Below are 14,784 nucleotides of genomic sequence, written 5' to 3' on the forward strand. Positions count from 1 at the left end.
TTTTTTTAAACATTTTTTTTCCTACTTTTCTCATCGATTTCCTGAGCCTGCAACAGATGTGTGGCAACTGTTGAAAACAAACAACATTTCAGCTGGTCAGTTGTGCGACTTGAAAGCTTTTTGTTTGATTTTTGACTCCGTTGTTACTGACTTTAAAACTTTATTTTCCTTTTGATCATATAGCGCTGCCAGCCTGCATGGTCAAAAATATGACACCGGCTACATTCTGCATTTCAACATGTTGCATGTCTTTTAGACAAAAGTCAATTTGATAATGGAAGCACTTAAGGATTGTGTACCTTTGGGCAGTGAAGAAAATGTGCACAAAGTATTTGTCCTGAGGGGCACTTTGACCTTTGACATTTGCTAGTAAGTCTTCATTGGTAGAAGGAGATTGGGAGGGTGCAAAACAAAGCCCCTGTGTAAGTTAAAGGTTGAATGTAAATGAGGCTCCAGTTAGAGCATGAATACACTGAATGAACAGGCTCGCTGTAGCTGTGAGAAGTCAAATTTAGCAGAAACAATTGCTGAATTATTTTCCATATGGGCTGAGTGGATTAAGCTGGTGCTGACCAAACATCTTCATTTAGAACAAGCCCTGCATTCCCTACTTTCCAGCGTCTGCGGAAGTTGTGCTTTTGTACTGGGTTTATTACAGACTGTAAGTAAGAAAGAACGGAAAGCTGAGACTGGATAATCTCTTGAATGAAGTCACAGTTTTTGTATGTGGTGTTCCTGCTGTGTTGCTTTTACACTGAAGTCTGGCAGACTTGAGCAGCAAGCCAAAATACTCTATGGCTTAAGTAAAATTACAGCATTTCAACACATTCGTCATATAGCTGCTGTTACGAAAGTTTTCCATCATGACTACTTCAGTTGGCAGGTAAACGGCGGTTTCAGACTGATATCTATTGTTTCTAATCGAATCCTTAGATATTTCACTATCTGCAAGTGAACAGCTGACACTGAGACACTATCTTTAGAATGTGAACAGATTACTCTAGTGGAGCTTTGTGCTTGCAAGCAAGTCTGTTTGTCTGTTAATATAAGGAGAACATTTTAAATGCATTGAGGGTGTAACTGGAATGCATTTAGAGTGGAAGTGTTGAATTTGCAGGCAGCTTGCCGACATCTTTGCCATATGTTTGCAGGAACCAGAGATTTCCGGAAGTGCTTCCTGAAGATCTCCATAGATATTGGAACAAAAGCTTTTCAGAGTTTTGGAGGGAATGAAATAAGGCTTGTGTTGCATTGAAATCTGTTTTGTTGTTTTATTCCAGTGAACAAATAGATTTTGCATGATCTGGAGACTCATTGAGGGCTTTTTAAAAAAAGCATGCAGCAATACTGAGGCCACATACTGAAGCAGTAACAGCTGAGCACATTCCTGAGGGTAGCTAGGACATGCGGGGGTCATTGGCAACTTTCCACAAAATTCCTCCATAATGCTCCATTTATATTGCAGTAACTGTCTCCGGAGGCGCTCCTGCAATAGAACATGCATGACCCCAGAGACAGGCAAGCTCTCCCACGCAGAGTGGTAGCTCATTCATGTCTGTTCACCTCTCAAACCAGAGGGCCCCAAAAACCCTTTGTGAGATAGCAGTTTACATGTACTGTCCGTCTCCAACCCGGCGAACTGCATTTGCTGTGCATTGTCCTGCCTCTGCATCAGGGAAACAAAATGCAGGTTAGATGGTGTCTTTGCTGAACAGCTTCAGTCTTTGTGCAAGTGTGATTCTGAGTTTCTGACTACTTATAGTTTCAATTTTTCACTCCAATCCACTCATTGCCTTTGGTTTTCTGCACTGTTCCATTAAAGCTCAACATAAACACGTGACGCTGCTCTTTATCATTCTGCTCTGCATTTTACAGCCCTCTGATCTTAACTTTAACTTTAGCAACTTGAAACCTGAAACACCGCTCCCATTTTCTCTCTGACTGTGGTTCGTGGCATATTCAAGGATAGGGGAAAACAATAGATTATTTCTCGGGTTACAATTTAGCACACAACTGTGATCTCTACTCTTCAAGTTCATTTCTTCCACCAGAGTCCTGCTCCACCTGGCCACTTTTGCATGCCACTGTTCTACCTATCCTCTTTAGCTACTCACACACACTCCATATTTCAGAAATATCTCTTTGTTTTCTAATTGTGGCCACCTTTTGACCCCTAATATCACTTAACATCATCATTTTAAAAAATAAATATGGAGTGCCCAATTCATTTTTTCCAATTAAGGGGCAGTTTAGCGTGGCCAATCCACCTGTCCAGCACATCTTTGGGTTGTGGGGGCAAAACTCATGCAAACACGGGGAGAACGTGCAAACTGCACACTGCAGTGACCCAGGGCCGGGATCGAACAGGGACCTCAGCACCGTGCTAACCACTGCACCACAGTGCTGTACATCATCATGGCCCACTGAATCACTACACATGCCATTTTATTTACGAAATTTCCCATGTGTTTTTTTTTCTCTTTCCTCTGGTCCCTTGTCCTGTTCATTTTTTAAATATCTTCCCGTCCTGAGGAATGGTCTTCGACCTGAAACAGTTTCTGATGGACTTTCTCCAGAGTTCCTGTGAATGGTATTTCGAGCCATTTCTGTTGTCTTTCATTCCTATCCATGGGAGCAAAGTACTGGTAATGCCAAAGGTAATTCACCAGGGGCTGTTTGCTATCAAACGAGGCAATATTTTCAATATCAGCATGTTGGCCACAGTGCAGTTTTCATATTATTAATCTATATCCATTTTTGTTGACATTGAGAAAATCTCTCTAGAGTGTAGTGATTCCTGGCTGGCTTGTGCAGAATCTGCACGTTCTCCCCGTGTCTGCGTGGGTTTCCTCTGGGTGCTCCGGTTTCCTCCCACAGCCCAAAGATGTGCAGGTTAGGTGGATTGGCCATGCTAAATTGCCCTTGGTGTCCAAAAAAAAGGTTAGGTTTGATTACTGGGTTACGGGGATAGGGTGGAGGTGTGTGCTTAAGTGGGGCCCTCTTTCCAAGGGCCAGTGCAGACTCGATGGGCCGAATAGCCTCCTTCTGCTCTGTAAATTCTATGATTGCTAAGTGACAAACTTGCTATTTAAATCCTGCTCATTTTTTCATAGAATTTACAGTGCAGAAGAAGGCCATTCGGCCCATTGAGTCTGCACCGGCTCTTGGAAAGAGCACCCTACCCAATCCCAACACCTCCACCCTATCCCCATAACCCAGTAACCCCACCCAACACTAAGGGCAATTTTTGATACTAAGGGAAATTTATCATGGCCAATCCACCTAACCTGCACATCTTTGGACTGTGGGAGGAAACCGGAGCACCCGGAGGAAACCCACGCACACACGGGGAGGATGTGCAGACTCCGCACAGACAGTGACCCAAGCCGGAATTGAACCTGGGACCCTGGAGCTGTGAAGCAATTGTGCTATCCACAATGCCACCGTGCTGCCCTTCCTATTTCTGGCTTGCTTTTTCATTCCCCCGACTCCCCAGCTTACTCGCTGCCTTTCTCCTGCTCGCCCCTCTCCAGACCCTTCTATTCACTGCTTTTCCTCCAGACCTTCCAGCTTGCATCCTCCCTCTTCCAGCGACACCCCACTTGCCGCAACCTGCCTGTTCACCACTTTACTCTATGACTCCCCCCCTTCCCCCTTCCATTTGCTGCTTCTCTCTCCCACTCTCCCACTTTCCTCTTTTGACGCTCGCTCTCTGTTTCCATTGCCCAACCTTCCCACTCATCACTTCCCTCCAACTCGCTGCTTCCCTTTCCTGACTCTCCCACTCGCTGCTTCCCTCTTTCGGACCTCTACGATGCCCACCCTCTGATATTCCAATCTTCCTGCTTGCCTATCCCCATGCTCCACTTGCCTGTCTCCACCCTCTACCCAAGACTTCCCGCTCTCCCACCCATCACTTATCTCTCTTGACCCTCCTGCTTGCTTCTCACCATTCATCCCTCTCCCACTCATTTCCTCCCTGCGAGGGCTTAGGAGAGAGGTGGTTCATGAAGTGGCGCTGTATGCATAGTAACCGCACCAATGTGGGGTAGCACGGCAGCACAGTGGTTAGCACTGTTGCTTCACTGCACCAAGGTCTGAGTGGAGCCTGTAGTTACCCCTGTGTCTGCATGGGTTTCCTCCGGGTGCTCCGGTTGCCTCCCACAAGTCCTGAAAAAGTGCTTCTCGGGTGAATTGAACATTCTGAATTCTCCCTCTGTGTACCCGAACAGGCGCCGGCCGGAATGTGGTGACTCGGGAGTTTTCATAGTAACTTCATTGCAGTGTTAATGTAAGCCTACTTGTGACAATAATAAATATTATTATGTATGGAGACAGCGCTATTTGGGGAACTTCCCTAATTTACAAACTGCACTAAAACAAAAATGGACCATGAGATTGAGTTTTAAATGAGGGATACCTGTACTGCTTTAAAGTGTTAGTGTGCACAATTTTTATTGAGCAACATTTGTTTTATAATTTTTCCAGTTATTGGTGACCAGGAAGAGGGCAAAAAATGAATGAAAGGAAGAGAAATGCAAGAATCTATTGTATTGTATTGTATTTAAGTTAGATGATCACTGATGGATTCTTTAAAGGCCGTAACCATGTGGCTTGCTCACTTGCACTTTATAATCTTGCTAAATAGTATCTAACAAAGGTGATGAGCATTAGCACAGGTATTCCTATCTAATATTTTAGATTTGTTTTAAGAGTGCAGGCAAAGCCACATTCATAGCCCATTTCTTGTTACCTTGTGATGGTGGTGGTGCATTGACTTCCAATTGGAACATATACATTTTAATCATAATACTGTATTAATCAAACATTGTAAAATTCTTAATGCATTTGAGAGATCACATTAGGCAGTCAAATGTTTACAGTTTGGCAAATTGCTTTTTTATATTTCGTTTTGCTTTTTAATGATTTTTTTTGTCTTGATTTAAAATATTCTCTATATAGTGATCCATGTAAGAAATATTAACTGAGGTGTTTCTAAAAAAAAGTTATTCACAGGAGCAGCTGTGTATACACACTTAAATTACATGTTTTCTAACTGCAGTCATTAATCTTCTTGAGTGACCACATTCCTGTCATTTGCATGGCGTATCTTTTCAAATGAGCATTCCTTCCCAGTATTTCTGCAAATGCACATACATTCAAATAGTACATGATAATTGCCTTTCAATGCCCGTTGTGCTTTTAATAATTACATTGTGTTCATTATTCTGCTACCTGTTAACCTTGAATCCACACAACAAGTTTAGGATCACATTGCTGCAAAGTTTGTGTGGAGAAAATCAAAGATAAAGCAGAGATAGAATCTCTCCAGAGTTTTGTCCTACCTTCCCTATAATAATCTTTAGTATTGTCGCAAGTAGACTTACAATAACACTGCAATGAAGTTACTGTGAAAAGCCCCTAGTCGCCACATTCCGGCGCCTGTTTGGGTACACACAGGGAGAATTCAGAATGTCCAATTCACCGAACAAGCATGTCTTTCGGTGCTTGTGGAAGGAAGACGGAGCACCTGGAGGAAACCCACGCAGACACGGGGAGAACGTGCAGGCTCCGCACAGACAATGACCCAAGCAGGGAATCGAACCCGGATCCCTGGTGCTGTGAAGCAACAGTGCTAACTCTGTGCTACTGTGCCACCCATTGGTTATGGGCTGGGCTTTGAGCCTAACGATATTAGCTTTATAAATGAAACATCAAAAATAAGGAGTGATATGGTATTTGTAACGCAGTGCTTACTAGAAAATGTTTAGTAATATGTTGTTGGGGATTTTTCCTCACTCGCCCAAATCTTTTTAAAATAGTACATCTAGGAATAGTCTCAGTAACTCCAATGTCTTAATTGATTTTTCTTCCGATGGGTCTGGCAATTAACACAGTAGGAGTAGGACCATATTAATATTATAGTAATACCCCAAGTTGGCAGTCACTACAGAATACTAGAGAAGGCAAAAAAAATGATCTAGTGAAGGTGCCAATAAATATCACGGAATTGTTACGGCACGAGTGGACAGCACAGGCTCTTCAAACGCATATAATTTTTCACGGCGACCGCCGATTCTCCGGCCCGAATGGGCCGAGCGGCCTGACGTTCCCGACCGGTTCACGATGGCGGCAACTACACCTGGTCGCTGCCGTCGTGAACTTGGGCACCAAATGATCGTTTGTGGCTTGTGGGGGGCGGAGAGGGGAGTGAGCACTACGGCCGTGCTTGAGAGGGGACTGGCCCGCGATCGGTGCCCACCGATCGTCGGACCGGCGTCTCAAAGGAACGCACTCTTTCCCCTCCGCCGCCCCGCAAGATCAAGCCGGCACATCTTACGGGACAGCGGAGGGGAAGACGGCAACTGCGCATGCGCGGGTTGGAGCCGTCAGCTGTCGTGACGTCAGCCACGCATGCGCGGGTTGGAGCCGGCCAACCTGCGCATGCGCGACTGACGTCACTTAGGCACCGCCGTCGTGTCATTCTCAGCACGCCGCCTTGACGCAAGCGTCAAGGCCTGGCGACCGAAATTTACGGAGCACCGCTCCTAGCCCCCTGGGGGGTTGGGGTGAATAGGGTGCGAGGAGCGGCCTCCGAGGCCGTCGTGAAACTCGGCCGAGTTCACGATGGCCTTCCCGATTCATCGCGGGAGCGGAGAATTCCGCCCCAAGTGCCGACGCCGGAGTGAAAACCGGAGTGTTTCACTCCGGCGTCGGGGGGGGCGAGGAGCGGCGCCGCATCATTTACGCGCGCTGGGCCTTGTCGGCGCGTAAAAGCGGCGCCACGTAAATTACGCGGCCGGAGGTGCCTCCTTCAGAGAGGCCGGCCCGCAGATCGGGGGCACCGATCATGGATCAGACTCCTTTTGAGTGCCCCCCCACCCCGGTGCTGGATCTCCCCCCCACAGGCCGCCCCCCCCCCCCCCCCCCCCAGCATTCCCGCGCTGTTCATGCCGGAAGCAACCAGGTGCAGTCGGCGCCGGTGGGAACACGTCGTATTGGGCAGGCCGCTCGACCCATCCGGGCCGGAGAATCGCCGCTCGCCCGTTACAAACGGCGAGTGGCGATTCTCCGAGCGGCCAGCCATAAATCTCGCCGTGCCGGTTTGGGGGGGGTGGGAGAATCGCGTGCTGGTGCCGGGGCGGCGTGGCGGGACTCGCCCGGCGCCCCCCCCCTATTCTCCCACCCGGCGTTGGGGGGGGGGGGGAGAGAATTGCGCCCACTGTATTTATGCTTGAAACTTGCTTCCAAATGACTGAGCCCATTATTGAAAGAACACTGCTTTCAAACATTTATTTTAAATTTAGCCAAGCTTAGAAATTCGTACATTCTCAAAAACTGAGAGTGGCGTGCCCTTTCCTCCCTTTTAAAATTTATGAAAGGATGGAATTCAGTGAGTGCTTTTACTGCATTGGAGGGAGTGTTAGAAAGAAGCCCATTCACTTTCCAGACCATGGAATTTTTTTTGTGGCCCTCTGAAGACATACTGAACGCATAAAATGTGTCGTAGGGATACGCTGGGAGTCAAAAATATTACTTTGCTCCTAACTCATATATAAAGAGAAATGTAATGATGGTTTCCATAAATTGTCCCAAATAATCTAGATAATTGTCCCTGTCCCGTGTTTTTATCTTTTCGGAGACAGGCAGAGACATCTGCCATCTTCGCAGATAAACGTCTAAGCAATTGATATGAAATAGGCATACAAGCTTATGCAAGCCCCTGTTTGAACAATTTCCAAATCCTCTTGGAGAACAGTCTCTGATGTTAGCAAGTTATCCTTGCTATGTAAGGAATCTGGGCGGTCTTCATGTTCCATTGATTTTCAGATAGCTTTATCTCATCTTTGTGCTTGTGTCAACATGTTTGCAAGGTTTGTGCTCTAAAAGAATGCTTCTGAGTTATGATTTTACTTTTTCTGATGCTGATTATTGTCAGGTAAATGTCTGTCTGTTTGTATTTGTAAGTTAACTCTTTGAGCGCTCTTATGATTTTGAAAATTTTTTAAATGTTCTTTTTTGCAACATTTATATCAGGATTTAATTTTGTAAAATTCTAATTCTGAATTTTTGGCATTCTAAGAATATAGAGACCCGTGCGCTCTCTTTAAATTCACAATAGTCTGGGAGTAAATCAAAATCTGGAAAGTAGGTTAAGTACTTTGTGCAGAAAATTGTATTGTTTGCTGTAAATAGACATTATCAATACCAAACAAACTGGCAAAGCAATCCAAAATTCATCTGAAATAGCTGGAAAAGTATTCTATATTTTTTTAATTAAGTGAATAAAATACATTATTAGTTTTAGAAATAGAAGCTTAGCCGATCAGCAAGTAAACAACAGGTTTCATGCTCCAATGATGTAGTGGGTAAATACATCACCTAATGTAAACTGTGAAAACTGGCTAGGTTCCAGGTCAGGACCCTGGTGTAGCCTGAGTTGATCTGTAAGTGGCCTCTTGCTGAGTTGCAAGTAACTTGTGATTCCAGGCTTTAAAATACATTGATCCTGTATTGAACTCTCATTCCGTTTCATTCTGTAAAATACTGTCAGACTTGGCAAGAAAACCAATCTCAGTTATTTAAACTAACACCAAGTGCACCTTTACTCCATAGAACCCCAAAGTTACATGGAAGGCATCAACCATCCAGTAGTGCAATCAGACAGCACTGTGGTGACGAGCCCTATTCTGTACAGCAGTGATGCTTCAATTACTAATCCATCTTTCCAGCGACCTTTTGGCTCCATGTGCTCTGTCTCCACCAGCAGCCAAGTCCCCAGGACAAACAGGTGGGCCACCTTAAAAACTGTTCAAGTGTGTGTGTGCATATTCGTGTGTTAATATCAGTTGTCAGAATGCAGTGTTTTATGTGTGATTTATAGTCATCTTCATTTATCAGCAGTATTGAAAGAATGAATCCGGAATCAGATGAATTTTCATTGACATCAGTTTTAAAAAGTTAATAAATATTTTCATTTCTTCTTATGTAGACGTTTTTCACTCGGAAGTTGTTTCTGTTGATGCTGCATTTTCCAGAACAAGGGGCTTCCTCGAGTCGGGAGGATGGCTATTATTTGTTTATAGGTGTTTTTACTTGAAGCCTTGAAAGCACAGCTTTTTATTTAAAGCTAGTACTTCAAATGGTGAAGGATGTTTCTCGAGTTTTATCATTCTTGATATTCACCAAGGACATAATCAGCCCATACATATAATTCTATCCTGAAAAAAATTCAAATGCTGCTTATTTTTACCATGAATACTTCTACTGAAACTGAGTCTTATACCATTTATGCTACTCGGCTTGGTGCCAGGATATTAGTGCAGAATGGCCATTAAGATGTTATACCATGGTTCTGTGTTGCGTGCAATTGTGAGGAAGATTAGTGGACCATTCTAGTGTGTGAGACCAGGCCTGTTTTTACACTATTGCGATATTGATGGACTTTGTGTGGCAAGTGGGTTATCTCTTTTTTAGGAATAATATAACCAGAATGGGGAGCGCGCGCTTCCAGATGCAATATAGTTGGCTTAATAATTTAATCTAGATAGATTTCATAGAATTTGCAGTGCAGAAGATGACCATTCGGCATATCGAGTCTGCACCGGACCTTGGAAAGAGCACCCTACTTAAGCCCAGGCTTCTATCCTATCCCAGTAACTCAACCTAACCTTTTGGACACTGAGCGGCAATTAATTTATCATGACCAATCCACATAACCTGCACATCTTTGAACTGTGGGACGAAACCGGAGCACCTGGAGGAATCCCTTGCAGACACGGGGAGAAAGTGCAAACTCCACACAGTCACCCGTGGCCGATATTGAACCCGGGTCCCTGGAGCTGTGAGGCAGCAGTGCTAACCACTGTGCCACCGTGCCACAACCATCTAATCTAATATACATATAAGCAAGATCTTATGAATTTAAATTATTTTTTTTAAAATTTAGAGTACCCAATTCATTTTTTCCAATTAAGGAGCAATTTAGCATGGTCAATCCACCTAGCCTGCACATTTTTGGGTTGTGGGGGTGAAACCCACGCAAACATGGGGAGAATGTGCAAACTCCACACGGACAGTGACCCAGAGCCGTGATTGAACCTGCGACCACGACGCCGTGAGGCAACAATGCTAACCACTGTACCATCGTGCTGCCCCCGAATTTAAATTAATTTTAAAATGTGCTTGCTTCTGTGTCCCACCTTCCTCACTCAAGACAGAATTTAGCCTAGCTTAGTAAATTGTGATGGGCTTGTGGCTTTGCAAGTGAAAATATTGTCGTAATGTTTTCATTATGCACAGTCAGAAGTGGTCCCCTGCACCTATGTCATTATAAAACTCAAGGATTTGGGATACAGCTCCATTTTATTGATTTTCACCAAATTGTTTAGTTCCTTGTGGCAGACCTCATCGCAAACATTTTGAGGTTAAAGGACTTTATCCGTTGATCTTTTATTGGAATTTAAAGAGCTCGCCATATACAAGCTGGCTACAACAGTATCTGCTGTTAAATCCATTTGTCATAGACCAGCCTCAGATTTGTAGATCTAGGTGATGAAACTGAGAAATTCAGTTTTAAGATGTGCTCTACAGAAAATGGATTTAAAAGCATAAACACCAGAGGCCAACTTAATTAAATGACTACTATAAAGACAGCTGAAGTCTACATTTCCTAATTTAATCATTCAAACAGGATATAATATGTGCCAGTTGTTTATCGTACCTGTCTTTATTTCATAGAATGATCGAGTACAAAAGTAACCCATTGGGTCTTTTGTGCCTGTGCCAGTTTTTTGAAACAGCTATCCAATTCATTCTACCATTTTACTCTTTCCCCATATCCCTGAAAACTCTTCCCAATCCAAGTAAGGTGGCATGGTAGCACAGTGGTTAGCACTGGTGTCTCACAGCGCCAGACACACGGATTCAATTCCGGCCGTGGGTGACTCTCTGTGGAGTTTGCATGTTCTCCCCGTGACTCTGTGAGTTTACTCCTGGTGTTCCCGTTTCCTCACACAGTCCAAAGGTTAGGTGAATTGACAATGATTAATTGCCTCTTAGTGTCCAGGATGTGCAGGTGATGTGGGGTTACGGGGATAGGGTGGGGTAGATGGGAGGGTTAGGCCTTGGTAGGGTGCTCTTTTGGACGGTCGGTTCACACTCAATGGGCCGAATGGCCTCCTTCTGTACCATCGGGATTCTATGATCTTTGAAGTATTTATCCAATTTGTTTGGAAAATTTCTATTGATTCTCCCACCCTTTCAGATAGGACATTCCATAACATCTCTACTGTTTTTAGGAATGCTTCCTCATGTCGCATTTGTTTTTTTGCTGGTCACTTTGAGATCTGCTGCTGAAACTAGTTCTCCCTATTTACTCATTCAACACAACTGATTGAGTCAATTGGGGCAGCACGGTAGCATGGTGGTTAGCATAAATGCTTCACAGCTCCAGGGTCCCAGGTTCGATTCCCGCCTGGGTCACTGTCTGTGCGGAGTCTGCACGTCCTCCCCGTGTTTGCGTGGGTTTCCTCCGGTTTCCTCCCACAGTCCAAAGATGTGCAGGTTAGGTGGATTGGCCATGCTAAATTGCCCGTAGTGTCCTAAAAAGTAAGGTTAAGGGGGGGTTGTTGGGTTATGGGTATAGGGTGGATACGTGGGTTTGAGTAGGGTGATCATTGCTCGGCACAACATCGAGGGCCGAAGGGCCTGTTCTGTGCTGTACTGTTCTATGTTCTCTGTAACTCATGATTTTAAAGATCTCTATTAAATCCCCACCTTCACCTGCCCTGTTCTAAAAAGAACAATCCAGCTTTCTCTTTACATAACTGATTGTAGGAGTGTAGTGATAATGTTGCACTACTAGGAAACTAGAGGCCTTCACGACCAAATGGACAACATGAGTTCAAATCCCATTACAGCAGCTGGGGTTTAGTTAAATAAACCCCCAAAAAATGTTGGTATTATTCTTTTTTGTCTACTGCGTACGTTCCCTTGGCCGCAGAAAAATACTTTTCACTGTACTTCGGTCCATAGAACATAGAACGATACAGCGCAGTACAGGCCCTTCGGCCCTCGATGTTGCACCGACATGGAAAAAAAAACTAAAGGCCATCTAACCTACACTATGCCCTTATCATCCATATGCTTATCCAATAACTTTTTAAATGCCCTCAATGTTGGCGAGTTCACTACTGTGAACTGCCCTGCAGGTAGGGCATTCCACGGCCTCACCACTCTTTGCGTAAATAACCCACCTCTGACCTCTGTCCTATATCTATTACCCCTCAATTTAAGGCTATGTCCCCTCGTGCTAGCCACCTCCATCCGCGGGAGAAGGCTCTCGCTGTCCACCCTATCTAACCCTCTGATCATTTTGGTCCATGTGACAATCAATCAAATCAAATCAATATTAGAAATGGTGAGCGAGAAACTACTTGATTTTCAATTTAAAACACATCTGCTCCACGACTGTGCTTCAGGGAATGAAATTAGCCGTCTGGATCAGGACTGATCTGTATGTGATTTCACATTCACAGGAATGTGGTTGACTTTTTTAAATGTATTTTATAACAAACATGCATCAAAACAGGTTACAGCAAATAAACACCCCGGGAAACATACTTCCCAACAATCAACTATACAGTCTGTACATATTTCTCCCCCTCCCCACACATTCCCGCGACGAACAGCTCCTCACACACCGTAACAAACATCCCCCACCTTTTCTCAAACTCCCCTTGCTGAGCCCCTTAACTCCTACTTTAACTTCTCTAATCAAAGGAAGTTGCACAGGTCACCCAACCAAGCCGCTACCCCCGGTAGCGATGCCAACCTCCACTCCAGCAAAATTCGCCGCCGTGCAATCAGAGAGGCAAAGGCCACAACATCATTCTTCCTCCTCTTCATGAGCTCCGGCCTCTCTGAAACCCCAAATATCGCCACCAAAGGGTCCGGGTCCACCTCCTCCTCCACTATCCTGGCTAAGACCGTGAACACTCCCGCCCAGAATCTTCGCTGGCCCCCGCCGACACTCACACTCATCTGCTACCCCCTGAAAGAACCCACTAATACTCGCCCGAGTCATATGCACCCTGTGCACCACTTTAAACTGTATCTGGCTCATCCTTGCACAAGAGGAGGTCCCGTTTATCCTACGCAGTGCCGCACTCCATACTCCCCAATTGATCTCCCCTCCCAACTCCGCTTCCCATTTCTCCTTGATCTTCACCACTTGCTCGCCTCCCTGCTTCCCCAGTCACTTATATATGTCCCCAATTCCCCCCCACTTCTACATCCGGATGCAACAGTCGCTTCAACAGGTGTATCCCGGCATCCTAAGGAACCCCCTCCAGACCTTTCGCACAAAGTCCCTAACCTGCAGACACCTGAACTCACTCCCCCTCGGCAGCTCTAGTCTCTCCCTTAGCTCCTCCAGTCTGGAGACCCCTTCCTCCAAATACAGATCCCTCACTTTGACCAGCCCCACTTCCCTCCACCTCCTGTGTACACTATCCTTCCCTACCGGCTCAAACCCATGATTCTTGCACAGCGGCGTTAGCACCACCATCCCTTCCACCTTAAAATGCCGCCTCGACAGATTCCATATCTTCACCGTGGACTGCACCACCGGGCTTCCTGAATACCTACTCGGTGCCATTGGCAATGCTGCCGTCACCATAGCCCTCAAACAGGGCCCCTTACAAGATTCCTCCTCCACCCTAATCCTCATTTCATTTCATTCTACCCCTTCTCCTTCCCACCATCGCCGCACCTTGTCCACATTGGCCGCCCAATAATTATTATGCACGTTCGGCAACGCCAACGACCCCCGCTGCCTCTGTAGCAGAGTCCTCACCATCCTCGGTGCCTTCCCCGCTCATACAAAGTCCGAAACGATCGTGTCCACTTTCCAAAAAAAGGCCTTTGGTATAAAGATAAGGTGAGCCGGAAAGATAAACAAGAACCTCGGCAGAATATTCATTTTCACTACTTGGACCCTCTCTGCTAACATTAAGTACAGTGTATTCCACCTCCTAAGATCCTCCCTGGCTTCCTCCACCAGCTTTGTTAAGTTCCACTTATGGAAACCCGTCCATTCCCTCGCTACCTGAATCCCCAAGTACCTAAACCTATCCCTCTCTACCATAAATGGCATCTCCCCTAAATTAACCCGCTGTCCCAGCTCATTCACCGGGAATACCTCGCTTTTCCCTACATTCAATTTATACCCCAAGAACCCTCCAAACCTCCCCAGTAGGTCCATATTCCTTTCCATCTGCTCCATGCAGTTGACTCTTAATTGCGCTCTGAAATAGCCTAGCAAGAAGGTGGCTTTGCCAATGCAATCCATATTCTGTGAATAAATAAATTATTTCCCACATGCTTGGGAAAGGCATTTGGCAACATGGGCCATATTTTGTAGTCAGCTATGATTGTTTATCACGGCTAACACTGTGGATGTCCCAACCTGACACTGAAGTAGTTCCACAAGGCACTTTACCACAAACATTTCAAGATAATTTGAAAAATGAAAATCGCTTATTGTCACGAGTAGGCTTCAATGAAGTTACTGTGAAAAGCCCCTAGTCGCCACATTCCGGCGCCTGTCCGGGGAGGCTGGTACGGGAATCGAACCGTGCTGCTGGCCTGCTTGGTCTGCTTTAAAAGCCAGCGATTTAGTACTGGCAATAAATGCTGGCCTTGCCAGCAACACCCAAGTGCCATGAATGATATTTAAAAAAAGGCTCACTAAAGGCTTTTAGCAGTCATTTGAGTGACACT

General features: G+C 45.3%; 1 protein-coding gene across 7 annotated transcripts in view; it reads left to right on the plus strand.

Annotated features, from left to right (window-relative positions):
- Positions 1-14,784, plus strand: part of LOC119966295 (tensin-3-like) — a 533,488-nt gene that overhangs the window by 495,708 nt on the left and 22,996 nt on the right. For all 7 annotated transcript variants that reach the window (XM_038797763.1, XM_038797764.1, XM_038797766.1 and 4 more), the window contains one exon: positions 8,617-8,791. In XM_038797763.1, the coding sequence (XP_038653691.1) occupies positions 8,617-8,791 (175 nt within the window). The remainder of the gene's footprint in view (positions 1-8,616; positions 8,792-14,784) is intronic.

Source organism: Scyliorhinus canicula, chromosome 5 (assembly GCF_902713615.1).
Source record: "Scyliorhinus canicula chromosome 5, sScyCan1.1, whole genome shotgun sequence".
NCBI lineage: Eukaryota > Metazoa > Chordata > Chondrichthyes > Carcharhiniformes > Scyliorhinidae > Scyliorhinus > Scyliorhinus canicula.